Source organism: Hyla sarda, chromosome 4 (assembly GCF_029499605.1).
Source record: "Hyla sarda isolate aHylSar1 chromosome 4, aHylSar1.hap1, whole genome shotgun sequence".
In the NCBI taxonomy this organism is placed as follows: domain Eukaryota; kingdom Metazoa; phylum Chordata; class Amphibia; order Anura; family Hylidae; genus Hyla; species Hyla sarda.
Window position 1 is genome coordinate 33,617,353 of NC_079192.1, and position 15,090 is coordinate 33,632,442.

The 15,090-nt window shown below is 46.4% G+C and overlaps 1 protein-coding gene across 1 annotated transcript; it reads right to left on the bottom strand.

The window, feature by feature from the left end:
* Window positions 1–1,262: 1,262 nt before the first annotated feature.
* CALR (calreticulin) lies at window positions 1,263–10,634 on the bottom strand. Its single transcript, XM_056570450.1, has 9 exons — window positions 10,476–10,634; window positions 8,886–8,987; window positions 7,940–8,143; window positions 6,307–6,401; window positions 5,894–6,103; window positions 5,697–5,810; window positions 4,306–4,449; window positions 4,108–4,200; window positions 1,263–2,438 (listed from the first exon to the last, which is right to left on the bottom strand). The coding sequence occupies exons 1-9, from the start codon at window positions 10,567–10,569 to the stop codon at window positions 2,232–2,234; spliced, it is 1,263 nt and encodes a 420-aa protein (XP_056426425.1). The 5' UTR covers window positions 10,570–10,634; the 3' UTR covers window positions 1,263–2,231.
* Between the last annotated feature and the right edge of the window lie 4,456 nt (window positions 10,635–15,090).

Genomic DNA, 15,090 nt, shown 5'->3' on the forward strand with positions numbered 1-15,090 from the left:
TGACGGGGGCGGGCCGTAACATCACAAGGGGCGGAGCCATGACGTAACAATGCTCCGGCCCCTGTACTGCCCGTCATTTCGTGCAGAGCGATCTCGCTCTGCGCAGTAATAATGGCACGGTGCCGCAGCAGCAATCCCCGGGGTCCCCAGCAGCGGGACCGCGGCAATCTGACATCTTATCCCGTATCCTTTGGATAAGATATGTCTAGGGGCGGAGTACCCCTTTAATGCTGGACACATGCCAGAACGGCAATGTCTGGCATTAGACACGGGTCCTGGCTGCTGATAGCAGCCAGGACCGTGCGGGTATAATGCGAGCTCCGCTCCTGCCCTCACTTCATAACCCTGCCATTTATCAACTGCATTTTGCGGCAAGGGGTTAAAACTTTAGCCACCAGATGGCGCAACAGCAGTTTTATATAACAGTCCTCTGGCTGCACAGTGTTACGCTTTTATTTTTTATTAAGTGTCCGACATTTATGCAGTACGTCATAGCATTCAGTACGCAAGAGAGGGATGCTGACCTACTGGGGCATACTGCAGCAGGCCCCCATTTATAGTCCGCAACAGTGTTGGGGCTGCTTATTGCCAGTATGCGCCAATTTACCAGGACACAATAGTGCACCAGACCACACTATTGATCCTGGTAAGTTCATATATACCAGAATGGAATCATCCATTCCTGAATATAGTCACTAGCTGTTCATACTAGAGATTAGCGAATTTACAGTAAATGCGATTCGTCACGAACTTCTCGGCTCGGCAGTTGATGACTTTTCCTGCATAAATTAGTTCAGCCTTCAGGTGCTCCGGTGGGCTGGAAAAGGTGGATACAGTCCTAGAAGACTCTTTCCTAGGACTGTATCCACCTTTTCCAGCCCACTGGAGCACCGGAAAGCTGAATTTATGCAGGAAATGCATCAACTGCCGAGCCGAGAAGTTCATGACGAATCGAATTTACTTTACATTTGCTCATCTCTAGTTCATACTATTGAAATGGAGCCCACTTCAGTTCAAAGTATAGGTTGCCTGACTGACTTAATGGTTAAAATTTAGAGCACAGTTTATCCCAACCAGGGTGCCTCCAGCTGTTTTAAAACTACAACTCCCAGCATGCCTGGACAGCCTTCGGCTGTCCAGGCATGCTGGAAGTTGTAGTTTTGAAACAGCTGGAGGCACCCTGGTTGGGATAAATAGGAGTGTAAAGGGAACCAAAGTTCTATTTGAATTTTCAAAACTTTAATTAAAAAAAATCAGAACAGTTTGGACACAATGTTTTTAATTAGAAATTATTTTTTTTACCGACATCTGTACATTCCAAAACATAACCCATTCATACATTCTGGCGAGGAGGAGCCCTGAATCAATATAAATAAGCATACAGCTTGAAGCAGGGCAGATTTCACCACATCACAGGACACTGAGGGGCATGTGTTGGCAAGTCAATCTAAATACTTGTGGTCAGATGTCCAGATCGAAACGTCAGCACGAAACACTGCCGACTATGGAGAGTGCAAGCTCTACTGCTACGGCCAGACAGGCACTCAAGAGTGGACCCAATGCCAGACCGTGTTGACATACATACAAGGGTAGGTGAGGCATTTACCTAAGTGGTCGGTGAGGAAGAGCTATTCTGTGACCAAAACCCGTCTGTTCCATAGGTACTACTAGTGCATGAGGCATTGATTCAGACCGGCATCATGGCACAGAATAGCTTCCTCACTTGAGATGGCAGGTGCTGGGTCAGTCTGACAAATGCTATAATGCCCCTGTAGGGCAGAACACTGAATAGTCTTGATACTGCAATGAGACCCAGATCTTAAGGGGATTCAGGGAATAATGGAATATGGCAGCGCACACCAGCCGCCATGACTGGTCTATGCACCTCACAAGCCCCTCAGACGGTTATAAAAGGGGTGAGTGGTTCCAAAATGGCAGAGCCACCCAGTACTGCCGCAGGGACCCATTTACTGCAATGGAAGGAATGGGGAAGAGGCGGTGACCGTACTGGACACAGAAGGGTCTGAGGAGAGAGGAGATGGGGAAAGGGGCGGGGGAGGGAGGTTAACAAACTGTCTTCCAAATAAAGGGTTAAAACAAAAACTGTAAAAAATATATATAAATTTAGAGTCTCATAGAGACAGAACGATCCCATTTCCCCTCTCCTATCTAAGACATGACGCCCAGGGAAGGGGAGCGCTGGTAGGGAGGTCAGAAAGAAGCCTTGGTCTTTAAAGCTCATCTTTCTGAGGCGTTTCATCCTCCTCGTCATCGTCGTCATCATCATCATCTTCCTTCTTCTCTTCCTCCTCTTCATCATCGTCGTCATCGTCTGCTTCCTCTTCCTGTGGCTCTTCCTCTTTCCTCTTCTTTTCCTCTTCCTCCTGCTTCTTACGATCTTCCTCGTCTTGCTGTTCCTTCATGGTTTTCTCCGCGTCCTGGGAAATGAAGGTGGTCATGTTAGCAAAGGAGGATCACCCGTATTTTATAGGGGCGCAGCATTACAGTAGGACACCCATAATCCCTTAACAGCGCCATTCCTGGTGTCTACACTACATGGATTAGCAGGCATGAAGGGGTTAATCACACTTGACTACCATGGTTCATTTGTTTCTAAGAAGCTGATTGTGTAAAGCAGTGTTTCCCAACCAGTGTGCCTCCTGCTGTTGCAAAACTAATCTCCCAGCATGCCCGGACAGCCTTTGGCTGTCCGGGCATGCTGGGAGATGTAGTTTTGCAACAGCTGGAGGCACACTGGTTGGCAAACACCGGTGTAAAGTATTGCTGATGGTGGGGCAGTTCTAGATCTGTGTTTCCCAACCAGGGTGCCTGAAGCTGTTCCAAGACTACAACTCCCAACATGCCGATTGGACATGCAGTTTTGCAACAGCTGGAGGCAACCTTGTTGGGAAACCTACCCTAAAATAAGCATTGGCTTTTTGCATGCTGGGAGCATTGCAACAGCACCCTGTTGATAAACACCTATATTAAGTAGACCCCTGATTCCTAAAAAAAACCTATTCTACCATACAATGCCTTAAACCAGTGTTTCCCAACCAAGGTGCCTCCAGCTGTTGCAAAATTACAACTCTCAGCATGGCCGGACAGACAACGGCTGTCCGGGCATGCTGGGAGTTTTAGTTTTGCAACAGCTGGAGGCACCCTGGTTTGGAAACCCTAACCTAATATCAGCATGGGCTTTGGAACAGACTGGAATGTAACAGTAACTTCTATTAATCTATCCAAGAGTCATACATTCATTTTGGAGCCTACAAATATGGCGTTAAAGGGGTACTCAACTGGAAAAAAAGTGTTTTTTTATCAAGTGGTGCCAGAAAGTTACAGATTTGTACATTACTTCTATTTCAAAATCTTAATCCTTCCAGTACATAGAAAGGAAATTCAAAGAGAAGAGAACTTCCAGCTGTCTGACCAAAGATCTCTCTGCTGACACCTCTGTCCATGTCGTGAACTGTCCAGAGTAGAAGCAAATCCTCAGAAAACCTATCCTGCACTGGACAGTTCCTGACATGGACAGTGGTGTCAGTAGAGAGCACTGTGGTCAGACAAAGGAAATTCAAAAAGATTAGAACTTCCTGTGATTCATACAGCAGCTGATAAGTACTGGAAGGATTGGGATTGTTTAAATAGAAGTCATTTACAAATCTGTTTTCTTTTAAAGGAGTACTCCAGTGGTGAACCCAGTGGTGAACAACTTATCCCCTATCCCAAGGATAGGGGATAAGTTTGAGATCGCGGAGCCCCGACAGCCCGCGGGAAGGGGGCGTGTCTACCTCCGCACGAAGCGGCGGCCGACACTCCCCCCTCAATACAACTCTATGGCAGAGCCGAAGCGCTGCCTTCAGCAATCTCCGGCTCTGCCATTGAGATGTATTGAGGGGGCGTGTCTGCCGCCGCTTCGTGCGGAGGTCGACACCCGCTATCTGGCCGGAGAGCCTGGCCCCCGTACAGAGAGTTCGCAGGGGGCCCCAGCGGTCGGACCCCCTGCAATCTCAAACTTTTCCCCTGTCCTTAGGATAGGGGATAAGTTTTTCACCACTGAACTACCCCTTTAAATCAACTGGTGACAGAAAGTTAATGACATACCTTAGTGACACCCCATGTCTTGGCGGCATAGTCTTCTGCGTATTTCTCATCGTCCGTGATCAAGATGTTGTCAAAGATGGTTCCGGATTTCACCTGTAAATTCAGAAAGTTTATTAATCCAAAATCTAGGACATTAATAAGACAAAGTGGTCCGGTTCTAGTCAAGGCCAGGCCGCCATTAATCAGATGTATCCTTACCTGCCACAGATCAAAGCCGATCACACCAAAGTCCTCATAGGCATACAGGTTAGGATCTGGGGTGTATTCTGGGTTATCGATCTCGGGGTGGACCCATTTTCCTTTGTAGTCTGGGTTATCGATCTGACGAGGTTTCCACTCTCCCTTTTGGGATGTAAGGATTGTACAGTATTAGCAGTGACAAAGTATTGTGGTGCTCAAATACAGGCTGGGGCTTGTACCAACTAGGACAGTCTAAATGTCATTAGAGGTTGTACAGCATTAGAACTGCTTTTTTGCAAAACAGCTCCCCTTATCTTTATGGTAGTGTCTGGTATTGCAGCTTAGCCTCATTTAAATGAGCACTGCCATTAAAACAAATTTTTGCTATTGCACTCCTTATGGTCAATAAATACTCTCAAATGTACTTTGTTCAGGTTTTCTAGGTTTTATTTGTGTTCAAAAAAAGCTGCCACTAGGTGTCTCCCTACTTGTCCAGAGCACATTTCCCCCTCATCTCTTGGACAGACTTTGGACTCCTGCTGGCCTGGCAGAAGTCCCAAATCAGGAAATGCAGTCTGAAGTGCTGAGGGGGTGTGTGCAGCCTTATCCAAACATAGCTCATCTCACACTGATCTGCTCTGGGCTGTGTGTAGAAGAGTGAGGGAGGAAATTCTCCCCTGTATGGCTTCAGATAATGTCACGCCTGCTGGGGAACACCCCTTCCCAGTCGGTGAATCTGACAGAAGAAAATACAGAGCAATATCAAGGTAGAAAACTAATAAAATTAAGTCAGGGGTAGCGAACTGGGAGGATTATAAAATTTAACAAGATCATGAGCTACTAAGCTGCAATCCTGCACATGTCCTGTGAACAGGAGAGGTGCTGTTTTTTTAAATACTATAGATAAAGGAAAAAAACAAATTCTAATACTGAACACTCCATTTAATGTTACCACATAATCTGTTCAAGGGAAACCTGATACTGCCCGGGAGTCCGTAAAATCTCTGCAGGGTGCAGATGGTGGACCAATATTGCTACATTAGGGGCAAAGTATTTCTCTAGGAACATCTGAACTACTCTGCAAAAATACATTGTACATAAAGCCATGACATTAAGGTACCATATATTTATGACCACTAGAGGTCACTACACTACCTATAAAAGTCTATAGGGAATGAGTTGCTCTGGTGGTCTAAACCCTTGTGTAAACCAATGGTGTCCAAAGGTGAACTATGAAATTGGAGACTTTAGAGCAATGTTTCTCAACCAATGTGCCTCCAGATGTTGCAAAACTACAACACCCAGCATGCCTGGACAGCCTTCGGCTGTCCAGGCATGCTGGGTGTTGTAGTTTTGCATCATCTGGAGGTCCGGTTTAGAGACCACTTCAGTACAATCCATCTGCTCACCTTGTACTCTGGGTTCTGGATGACCGGTGGCTCCCACTCTCCGTCCATCTCCTCATCCCAGTCTTCTGGTTTCACAGCATCTGGGTCAGGGATGTGCTCTGGCTTTTCCCAGTCCTACAAGGATAAGAAGGACCTCAGTCTCCAGTCCACCGCAGGACCTGTCTATACCCTTCCTACAGGTGGAGCCCACCACTCACTTCTGGTTTCTTGTCCTCAGGGTCATCAATCTTGGGGCGCTCATCCCAGTCATCAGGCTTCTTGGCTTCAGGGTCCTTGATCTTCTTGGGGGGAAGGAAGTCCCAATCGTCTTCCAAGTTGCCAGATTCCACCTTGGCATTATCTATCTTGACCTCGTAGGTGTTATCGGGACGCACGATTAGGGTGTACAGATGAGTGTATACATCATCCTGCAGGGAGAAAGGGAGACTCACTATAACTAGAGCATCATTAGATAGGGCAGTGTTTCCCAACCAGGGTGCCTCCAGCTGTTGCAAAACTAAGATTCCCAGCATGCTGGGAGTTGGAAGTGTTGGGAACTTGCTAGGACAGGCACGCCATCTGCACGGACGCACCCAAACAAGTCTAGTCAGACAAGGCGGCACCTCCTCACCTTACAACGGATGTCCTTGTTGATCTGCAGGTTCTTTCCTTTGTAGTTGAAGATTACGTGCACCTTCTTAGTAGGAGGACCACAGATATCAGGACCTGAAGATTAATACAGAAGCCAATAAAGAGTACCTGTCACCAAACTAAACTTTTAATATATTGTTCCTTATGTTATTATAAGACACTTTGCTATTTAATTGCTCTTAAAATTCTCAACCTTTATATGTTATTAATGTGATTGAAAAAAACAGCCACTAGGTGGCTCTGTTCCCAAATAGTGCATTTGGTCTCCACCCGGACTTAGCAGAAGTCCAAACTCAGGAAGTGCGTGCGGGACATGGGGAGTCACAGCTCTCGCAGGCTTCAGTAATGTCTTCCCGGCTGGGAAACGCCCACTTTCTCCTGCCGGGAGCTCACACAATGTGAGCAAGGGGAAAGGTATGATACACAGCTTTTAAGATCTCAGAATTATTATATTTTTTTTTTGTGCAGGAGGGGTGTTAGGAATAGTTTGTGAATATAATCAGAGTTAGTTTAGAAAATATGTAGTATTTTAGTATATAGTTTGATGACAGGTACTCCCTAAATGATCTGACATCAGATTTAGCATTAATGCTTCACTATGCATGAAGGGGTAAAGGACGGCAGATTTAAAGAACGAGAATAGTGAAGGACCTTGGAGGGTGAAGTGACGGGTGCATGACAGGCAACCTCCATCATAACTAGTTATAACTAACCAGGGCATGGTCTTCAAAGTGATGACTGCTTCCCTAAAAATCACATCCCCAATTGTCAACAGATTCCCATGTCCACACCCGAGTGTCTCAGCCAGTGCACCTTCAAATGTTTCAAATCTTAAACTGTTGTAGTTTAGCAACAGCTGGGGGCGCACTGGTTGGGATACAGTGTTGAGATTTAGCGCAGTGTTCTCCCAACTGGTGGCAAAACTACAACCAGCAAGCTCTGACCGCCACAGTCTATCAGGGCATGCTGGGAGTTGTAGTTTTTCAACCATTTGGGAGAAACTGTCCGAGTGATTAGAATGGTTTTGCCATTTCACTGCTGTCCACAGATGAAAGAATGCAAAGTAGCCAGTGACATTACCCAAGACATCAGCAGGTGTTCAAAATGCAACCAGGTGTTCAAAATGCAAATGCAAACCTTACTTTGCAGTTTATGTAGGCGGCCTATAGTACCCATAATGCAATTCTGCAACATTGCGCCTCTCAATCAGTTACAGCACTTCTTACTAGTGACCGATTTCTATAAAGAAACCCGTACATTCCCTTACACGTCCAATCCATTGATCTATGTGCAGCATTCTGGACAGGACTGTCATGCAAGCCCCCGGCAACCAATCAAAACGTTCATTTTTCAGAAGCCATTTCAAAAATGAAAGCAGTGATCTGATTGGTTGCTATAGGCAACTCTGCAACTTTACCGTTGGACAGTCTTGATAAATCTCCCCCCATAGCACCTATTCTGGCAGGTCCTGTATACTCTACACCAATTGTCTCCAAACTATGGACTTCCAGATATTGCAAAACTACAACCTCCAGCATGCTGGGAATTGTAGTTTTGCAACAGCTGGAGGTCCATAGTTTAGATTCCTTAGCCCTACACCCCTTGTTACCTACCGAACATGATGTTGTACTCGGACTCTCCGTGCATGTCAGCCTGGTCCAATGTGCCGGGAAACAGCTTCACGTATCCACCGCCGCAGTCTATGTTCTGCTCGTGCTTGACGCTAAACTGGACGACCAATGCCTTTCCCTTCGTGGAGAAGGAGTCAAAGCGGGCAGAGTGGGCATAGAAGTGGGCATCCTGGCTGGTCTGAAGACCTGAATAAAACAAGCAAAAGTTACGAGGAGTCCAGTAAAGGCAATTAAAGAACAGAGGGGGAGATTTACCAAAACCTGTCAAGAGGAAAGTTACTGCGTTTTCCCATAGCAACCAATCAGATCGCTTTTCATTTTGTCATTTGTTAAAAATGAAAGCGATCTGATTGGTTGCTATTAGAGATGAGCGAACTTACAGTGATTCAATTGTTCACAAACTTCTCGGCTCGGCGGTTGATGACTTTATCCTGCATAAATTAGTTCAGCTTTCCGGTGCTCGGGTGGCTGGAGACTCTCCTAGGACTGTATCCACCTTTCCCAGCCACCCGAGCACCTGAATATATATGCAGGATAAAATCATCAACCGCCGAGCAGAGAAGTTAGTGAAGAATCAAATTAGTGTACCCTCACTCATCTCTAATAGCAACCAATCAGATCGCCTCTTTCATTTTTAACAAGGCCTCAGCAAAATGAAAGAAGCGATCTGATTGGTTGCTATGGGCAACACAGCAACTTCTCTGGACCGGTTTTGATAAATCTCCCCCCAGTGAGTCCAAGTAACAGATCAGTTGTAGTTTCACAATAACTAAGAGCGCAGTTTGCGTTTTCTATATCAGTCTCCATCTGTTTAAAACTACAACTCCCAGCATGCCTAGACAGCCAATGTCCGGGCATGATGGGAATTGTAGTTTTGCAACAGCTAAAGAGACCGTTGAAATCAAGGTGCTGCTGTAGGGTCACCTACCTTTGTCTTTTTCAGCACATCCGTAGAACTTGCCGGCGGAAAGCACGAACTGCCCATAGTCTGACTTGTGCTTCGACGGCAGCCAGCGTTGTTTCCAGCTATCTGTAAGACGCCATAGAAGAGATCGTAAAATAAAGACTCCACCTTATAATCACAGGTTTATGGGGACAAAAAAAAAAAAAAAAGGTACGCAAACTATTCTAGCCACAAGTGCGACTTATTTCATAATAAACAATACTAGAGTAGTAGTCTTCAAACTGTGAACCTCCAGATGTTGCAAAACTATAATGAGCAGCTGAGTAGTAGTTTTGAAACAGCTGGAGGCACACAGTTTATACTAGATGAGGGTTGTAGTATGATCGAAGTTGCAACTACTTCCACATTACAGTGGCTATGCTTAAGATCAGTGGTTTTCCATACGAGAGGCTTCCAGCTGTTGCAAAACTACAACTCCCAGCATGCCCGGACAGCCTTCGGCTGTCCGGGCATGCTGGGAGTCGTAGTTTTACAACAGCTGGATGGATTGTTTAGTAACTACAGCAGCATGTGTATACACTTTACACATCGTGCCAGCCGGCAGTGCTTTCTCTTTCCATATGAGAAAAGGGGAGAGGGGGGGGGGGGGGGGGGGGGGTTAAGGTGCAGAGAAGCAGCAGCTCCCTCCTCCCCCCTCCTCCTGCTTCCAGAAGATTCAATACTACTCCATATATCCGCATGACGGTCAGCGAGGATGAGTCAGGACGGGGACAAGGGAGAACCACCCATCCCATTTAAGGCCCACCTTTTGATCGCTGGTACTACATTATGGTATAGGGCGTGCGACACAGGATTTAGAATAGTGGGATACACCTATACATTCTGTAAAGCAAGACCACCCGGTTCCTACATTGTTATACCACCAATGACTGGCGACGCTGTGCTGCACAGATTGTACGCACTGTACGCTCGTATTCATGAATGGGCGCATATATATATATATATATATATATATATATATATATATATACACACACATATATATATATATATATATATATATATATATATACATACATATACCTATACCCCATTCATTAGTGCAAGCAATCCATGGAACACAGAATCACTAGGCAAGGGTGTCATGCATTTCAGGAACCAGATTCACACACATATATATATATATATATATACATATACACACATATATATACACACACACACACATATATACACACACACGTAAAACAGCTCATTTCCCTCCCAGCTGTTGCAAAACTACAAATCCCAGCATGCCCAGAGAGAAGTTTGCTGCCCAGGCATGCTGGGAGTTGTAGTTTAGCAACAGCTGGAGGCACCCTGATTACAGAGGATGAGGATAACCCCCAGAGGACACTTTAGCTATAATAACACACACTACATCTAACACATTGCTAATGACCCACAATGCCCTCCTGGGACACACAACACAGTGCCACCCTGTCATTAAAGTAACACAGCCCTTTAAACTGCACATGGAATACAAAAGACTGCATGACATGCATGCTGGGAGTTGTAGTCCGCAGAACAGTTTCAAGCAATGCATATTGGTATCTATTTTTTTTTTTTTTTTACCTCCATCTGAGAATTCTTCATTGAAGTAGATACTGGGGTCAGCGAGACACAGAGTCGCCAAGAGCGGGAGGACAAGCAGGGGGACGCGGGCCATGGTGATGCCCTGAGAGGAGACCTGTCACCGGGTAGCTGTCTGAGAACCACTGAGCACCCGCAGCTGCCCGAGCGCCGCTCTTATATGCCTTCAGTGCTCCCGCCTACACGAGGCGTTCCTATTGGCCGGCCCGGCACCGGTGTCGGCTTTCCATTGGTCCGCGGGTCCTGCCATTCAGGGCACCCAGATGGCTAGTTTTGATTGGTCCGGAGGCCGGCCAATGAGAAATCACCACGCAGGGGCCTCCTACTAGTCGCGCGATGGTTGGCTGAGGGTGTGTATGGCTGGAGGAAGGCTGCGGGACGTGTCACGTGGTGCGGGAAGACCATGTGACCTCTTCCGGCCCTGGGTGTGGCTTGGTGTCCCTGAAAATTAACATATTGGGATGATGGTGATGATGATATTGGGAGGTGCACGAGTGTTGCCTGACTAGGGTGCCTCCAGCTGTTGTAAAACTACAACTCCCAGCATGCACCAGTGTTGCCTAACTAGGGTGCCTCCAGCTGTTGTAAAACTACAACTCCCAGCATGCACCAGTGTTGCTTAACTAGGGTGCCTCCAGCTGTTGTAAAACTACAACTCCCAGCATGCACCAGTGTTGCCTGACTAGGGTCCATCCAGCTGTTGTAAAACTACAACTCCCAGCATGCACCAGTGTTGCTTAACTAGGGTGCCTCCAGCTGTTGTAAAACTACAACTCCCAGCATGCACCAGTGTTGCCTGACTAGGGTCCATCCAGCTGTTGTAAAACTACAACTCCCAGCATGCACCAGTGTTGCTTAACTAGGGTGCCTCCAGCTGTTGTAAAACTACAACTCCCAGCATGCACGAGTGTTGCCTGACTAGGGTCCATCCAGCTGTTGTAAAACTACAACTCCCAGCATGCACCAGTGTTGCTTAACTAGGGTGCCTCCAGCTGTTGTAAAACTACAACTCCCAGCATGCACGAGTGTTGCCTGACTAGGGTCCATCCAGCTGTTGTAAAACTACAACTCCCAGCATGCACCAGTGTTGCCTAACTAGGAGCCTCCAGCTGTTGTAAAACTACAACTCCCAGCATGCACCAGTGTTTCCTAACTAGGGTGCCTCCAGCTGTTGTAAAACTACAACTCCCAGCATTGATAAATCTCCCTCTACATTGGCCATTTACTCCAGTGTTTTACAACCAGAGTGCAAAACTACAACTCCCAGCATGCACAAGTGTTGCCTAACTAGGATGCCTCCAGCTGTTGTAAAACTACAACTCCCAGCATGCACAAGTGTTGCCTAACTAGGATGCCTCCAGCTGTTGTAAAACTACAACTCCCAGCATGCACCAGTGTTTCCTAACTAGGGTGCCTCCAGCTGTTGTAAAACTACAACTCCCAGCATATTTAAATCTCCCTCTACGTTGAAATTGAAAGAAAAAAAAGCTACTTTCTTTCTTACAAAAAGTAGTATGCTTAAAGGGGTACTCCGTCGCTTAGACATCTTATCCTTTGGATAGGGGATAAGATGCCTGATCGCGGGGATCCCGCCGCTGGGGACCCCGTGATCTTGCACGCCGCACCCCGTTAAAATCAGTCCCCGGTGTGTGTTCACTCCGGATCTGATTACTATCGATCACAGAGACGGAGTGTTGTGACGTCACGGCTCCGCCCCCGTGTGACATCACGCTCTGCCCCTTCAATGCAAGCCTATGGGAGGGGGCGTGACAGCTGTCACGCCCCCCTCCCATAGGCTTGCATTGAGGGGGTGGAGCGTGACGTCACACGGGGGCGGAGCCGTGATGTCACAACTCTCCGTGATCTGTAGTTTTCATCGGTACTACACTTTATTGTAGTATTGGGACTTTTTGATCGCTTTTTATTCATTTTTAATGGTTTATAAAGTGACCAAGAATTTTTTATTTACAAAATGGGAAAAGGGGGGGTGATTCAAACTTTCATTAGGGAAGGGTGTAATTCACATTTATTAACATTTTTTTCAAAATTTTTTAGTTCCCATAGGGGACTATTACATGCAATCATTAGATTGCATACACTGTTCAATGCTATGCCATAGCACAACATTAATCAGTGTTATCAGTGCTCTATTGGCAGTAGATTTTTACCATTTTAAAGGGGTACTCTGCTACCATGTTTCGGAAGCTCCGCTCCCCAGCGTCCGGAAGTTTAGTGTTCCGGACGCTGTGTGCGGGCTTCCGTGTTCAGGGCCGCCCCTCGTGACATCACGCCCGCCCCCTTCATGACGTCACACCTGCCCCCTCAGCGAAAGTCTATGGGAAGGGGGCGTGACGGCCCATAGACTTCCGGACGTTGGGGAGCGGAGCTTCCGACACAGGGCAGCGGAGTACCCCTTTAAATGCCGCAATCAACTTTGATTGCGACATCTAAAACCCTATTGCTGATGTCCACCATTAGCCACAGGTCCTGGCTGCTGATAGCAGTCGAGACTGGACACATATGAAGTGTGCTCAGCTCTTCAGCTGTGCCTAATATACAGTGACCCCCCCCCCCCCCCCGACCTACGATGGCCTCGACATACGATCATTTCAACATACGATGGCCTCTCAGAGGCAGCATCAACATACGATGCTTTTGCATGTCGGGGCCATCGCATAAACGGCTATCCGGCAGCGCAGACTGCTTCAGCTGCCACCGGATAGCCGATTACGGTGCCCCGTGTGGTCCAATGACGATCACTTACCTGTCCTCGGGGCTCCGTCGCGTCCTCTTCGGGATCCCCTGCATCGTCGGCGCTCTCCATGGTCGTCATCACGTCTCTGTGCACGCTGTCCCGTCATCCAATAGGAGCGGCGTGCGTAGCGACGTGATGGCGGCGACGGAGAGCGAGGATGCCGGGGAAGCAGAGGCCTTGCCGGAGCATCAGGGACAACCCGGGGATGCAGCGACAGCGATGGAAGGCGACATCCAGGGCAGCGGTGACGGTCCAGAGCGGCGGGGACAGGTAAGTATAACTTCCAATACCAATGGTCTTCAACCTGCGGATCTCCAGATGTTGCAAAACTACAACTCCCAGCATGCCCGGACAGCCGTTTTGTTTTCCTAAATAGTTTTTTGACCCTGGGGGTCTGGTCACACGCCTGATGGTGTTTGATTCTGCTGCGGGTGTGGAGCGGTTCCAGATTTGCATGCAGATTATCCCCATTGTCATTCGGGTAATCCTTGTAATTTCTGTGATTTATTTTCATGGCAGCTGCAAAAATGGGTTTTTTTTTCATTGCATGTGTTCGGTTCTGTTTCGTGTTCTTTGGTGGGAAGCTGTGTCAGAATCGGATGCAGCTGTCCTGACCCATTTTCTACTGTATAACTGCGTCAATATTCCCCCCCCCCCCCAAAAAAATTTTTTTTTTTTTGCAATTGTTGTTAAACTTAACCCCTTAAGGACTGAGCCCTTTTTCACCTTAAGGACTCAGCCATTTTTTGCAATTCTGACCACTGTCACTTTAAACATTAATAACTCTGGAATGCTTTTAGTTATCAATCTGATTCCGAGATTGTTTTTTCGTGACATATTCTACTTTAACTTAGTGGTAAAATTTTGTGGTAACTTGCATCCTTTCTTGGTGAAAAATCCCAAAATTTTAAGAAAAATTTGAAAATTTTGCATTTTTCTAACTTTGAAGCTCTCTGCTTGTAAGGAAAATGGATATTCCAAATAATTTTTTTTTTATTCACATATACAATATGTCTACTTTATGTTTGCATCATAAAATTGATGAGTTTTTACTTTTGGAAGACACCAGAGGGCTTCAAAGTTCCGCAGCAATTTTCCAATTTTTCACAAAATTTTGAAACTCGCTTTTTTTCAGGGACCACTTCAGGTTTGAAGTGGATTTGAAGGGTCTTCATATTAGAAATACCCCATAAAAGACCCCATTATAAAAACTGCACCCCCCAAAGTATTCAAAATGACATTCAGTCAGCGTTTTAACCCTTTAGGTGTTTCACAGGAATAGCAGCAAAGTGAAGGAGAAAATTCACAATCTTCATTTTTTACACTCGCATGTTCTTGTAGACCCAATTTTTGAATTTTTGCAAGGGGTAAAAAGGAGAAAATTTTTACTTGTATTTGAAACCCAATTTCTCTCGAGTAAGCACATACCTCATATGTCTATGTAAATTGTTCGGTGGGCGCAGTAGAGGGCTCAGAAGGGAAGGAGCGTCAAATGGTTTTTGGGGGGCATGTCACATTTAGGAAGCCCCTATGGTGCCAGGACAGCAAAAAAAAAAAAACACATGGCATACCATTTTGGAAACTAGACCCATCGGGGAACATAACAAGGGGTAAAGTGAACCTTAATACCCCACAGGTGATTCACAACTTTTGCATAAGTAAAAAAAAAAAAAAAAAAAGTCCCTAAAATGCTTGGTTTCCCAAAAGTTTTACATTTTTAAAAAGGGTAATAGCAGAAAATACCCCCCAAAATTTGAAGCCCAATTTCTCCCGATTCAGAAAACACCCCATATGGGGGTGAAAAGTGCTCTGCTGGCGCACTACAGGTCTCAGAAGTGAAGG

Coding starts and splice junctions, on each gene's coding strand:
- CALR (XM_056570450.1), bottom strand. CDS start 10,569: ATGGCCCGCGTCCCCCTGCTTGTCCTCCCGCTCTTGGCGACTCTGTGT. Junction 8,988..10,475: donor TGAAGAATTCTCAGATGGAG/GTAAAAAAAAAA, acceptor GGCGTCTTACAG/ATAGCTGGAAACAACGCTGG. Junction 4,450..5,696: donor TCCAGAACCCAGAGTACAAG/GTGAGCAGATGG, acceptor ACATCCCAAAAG/GGAGAGTGGAAACCTCGTCA.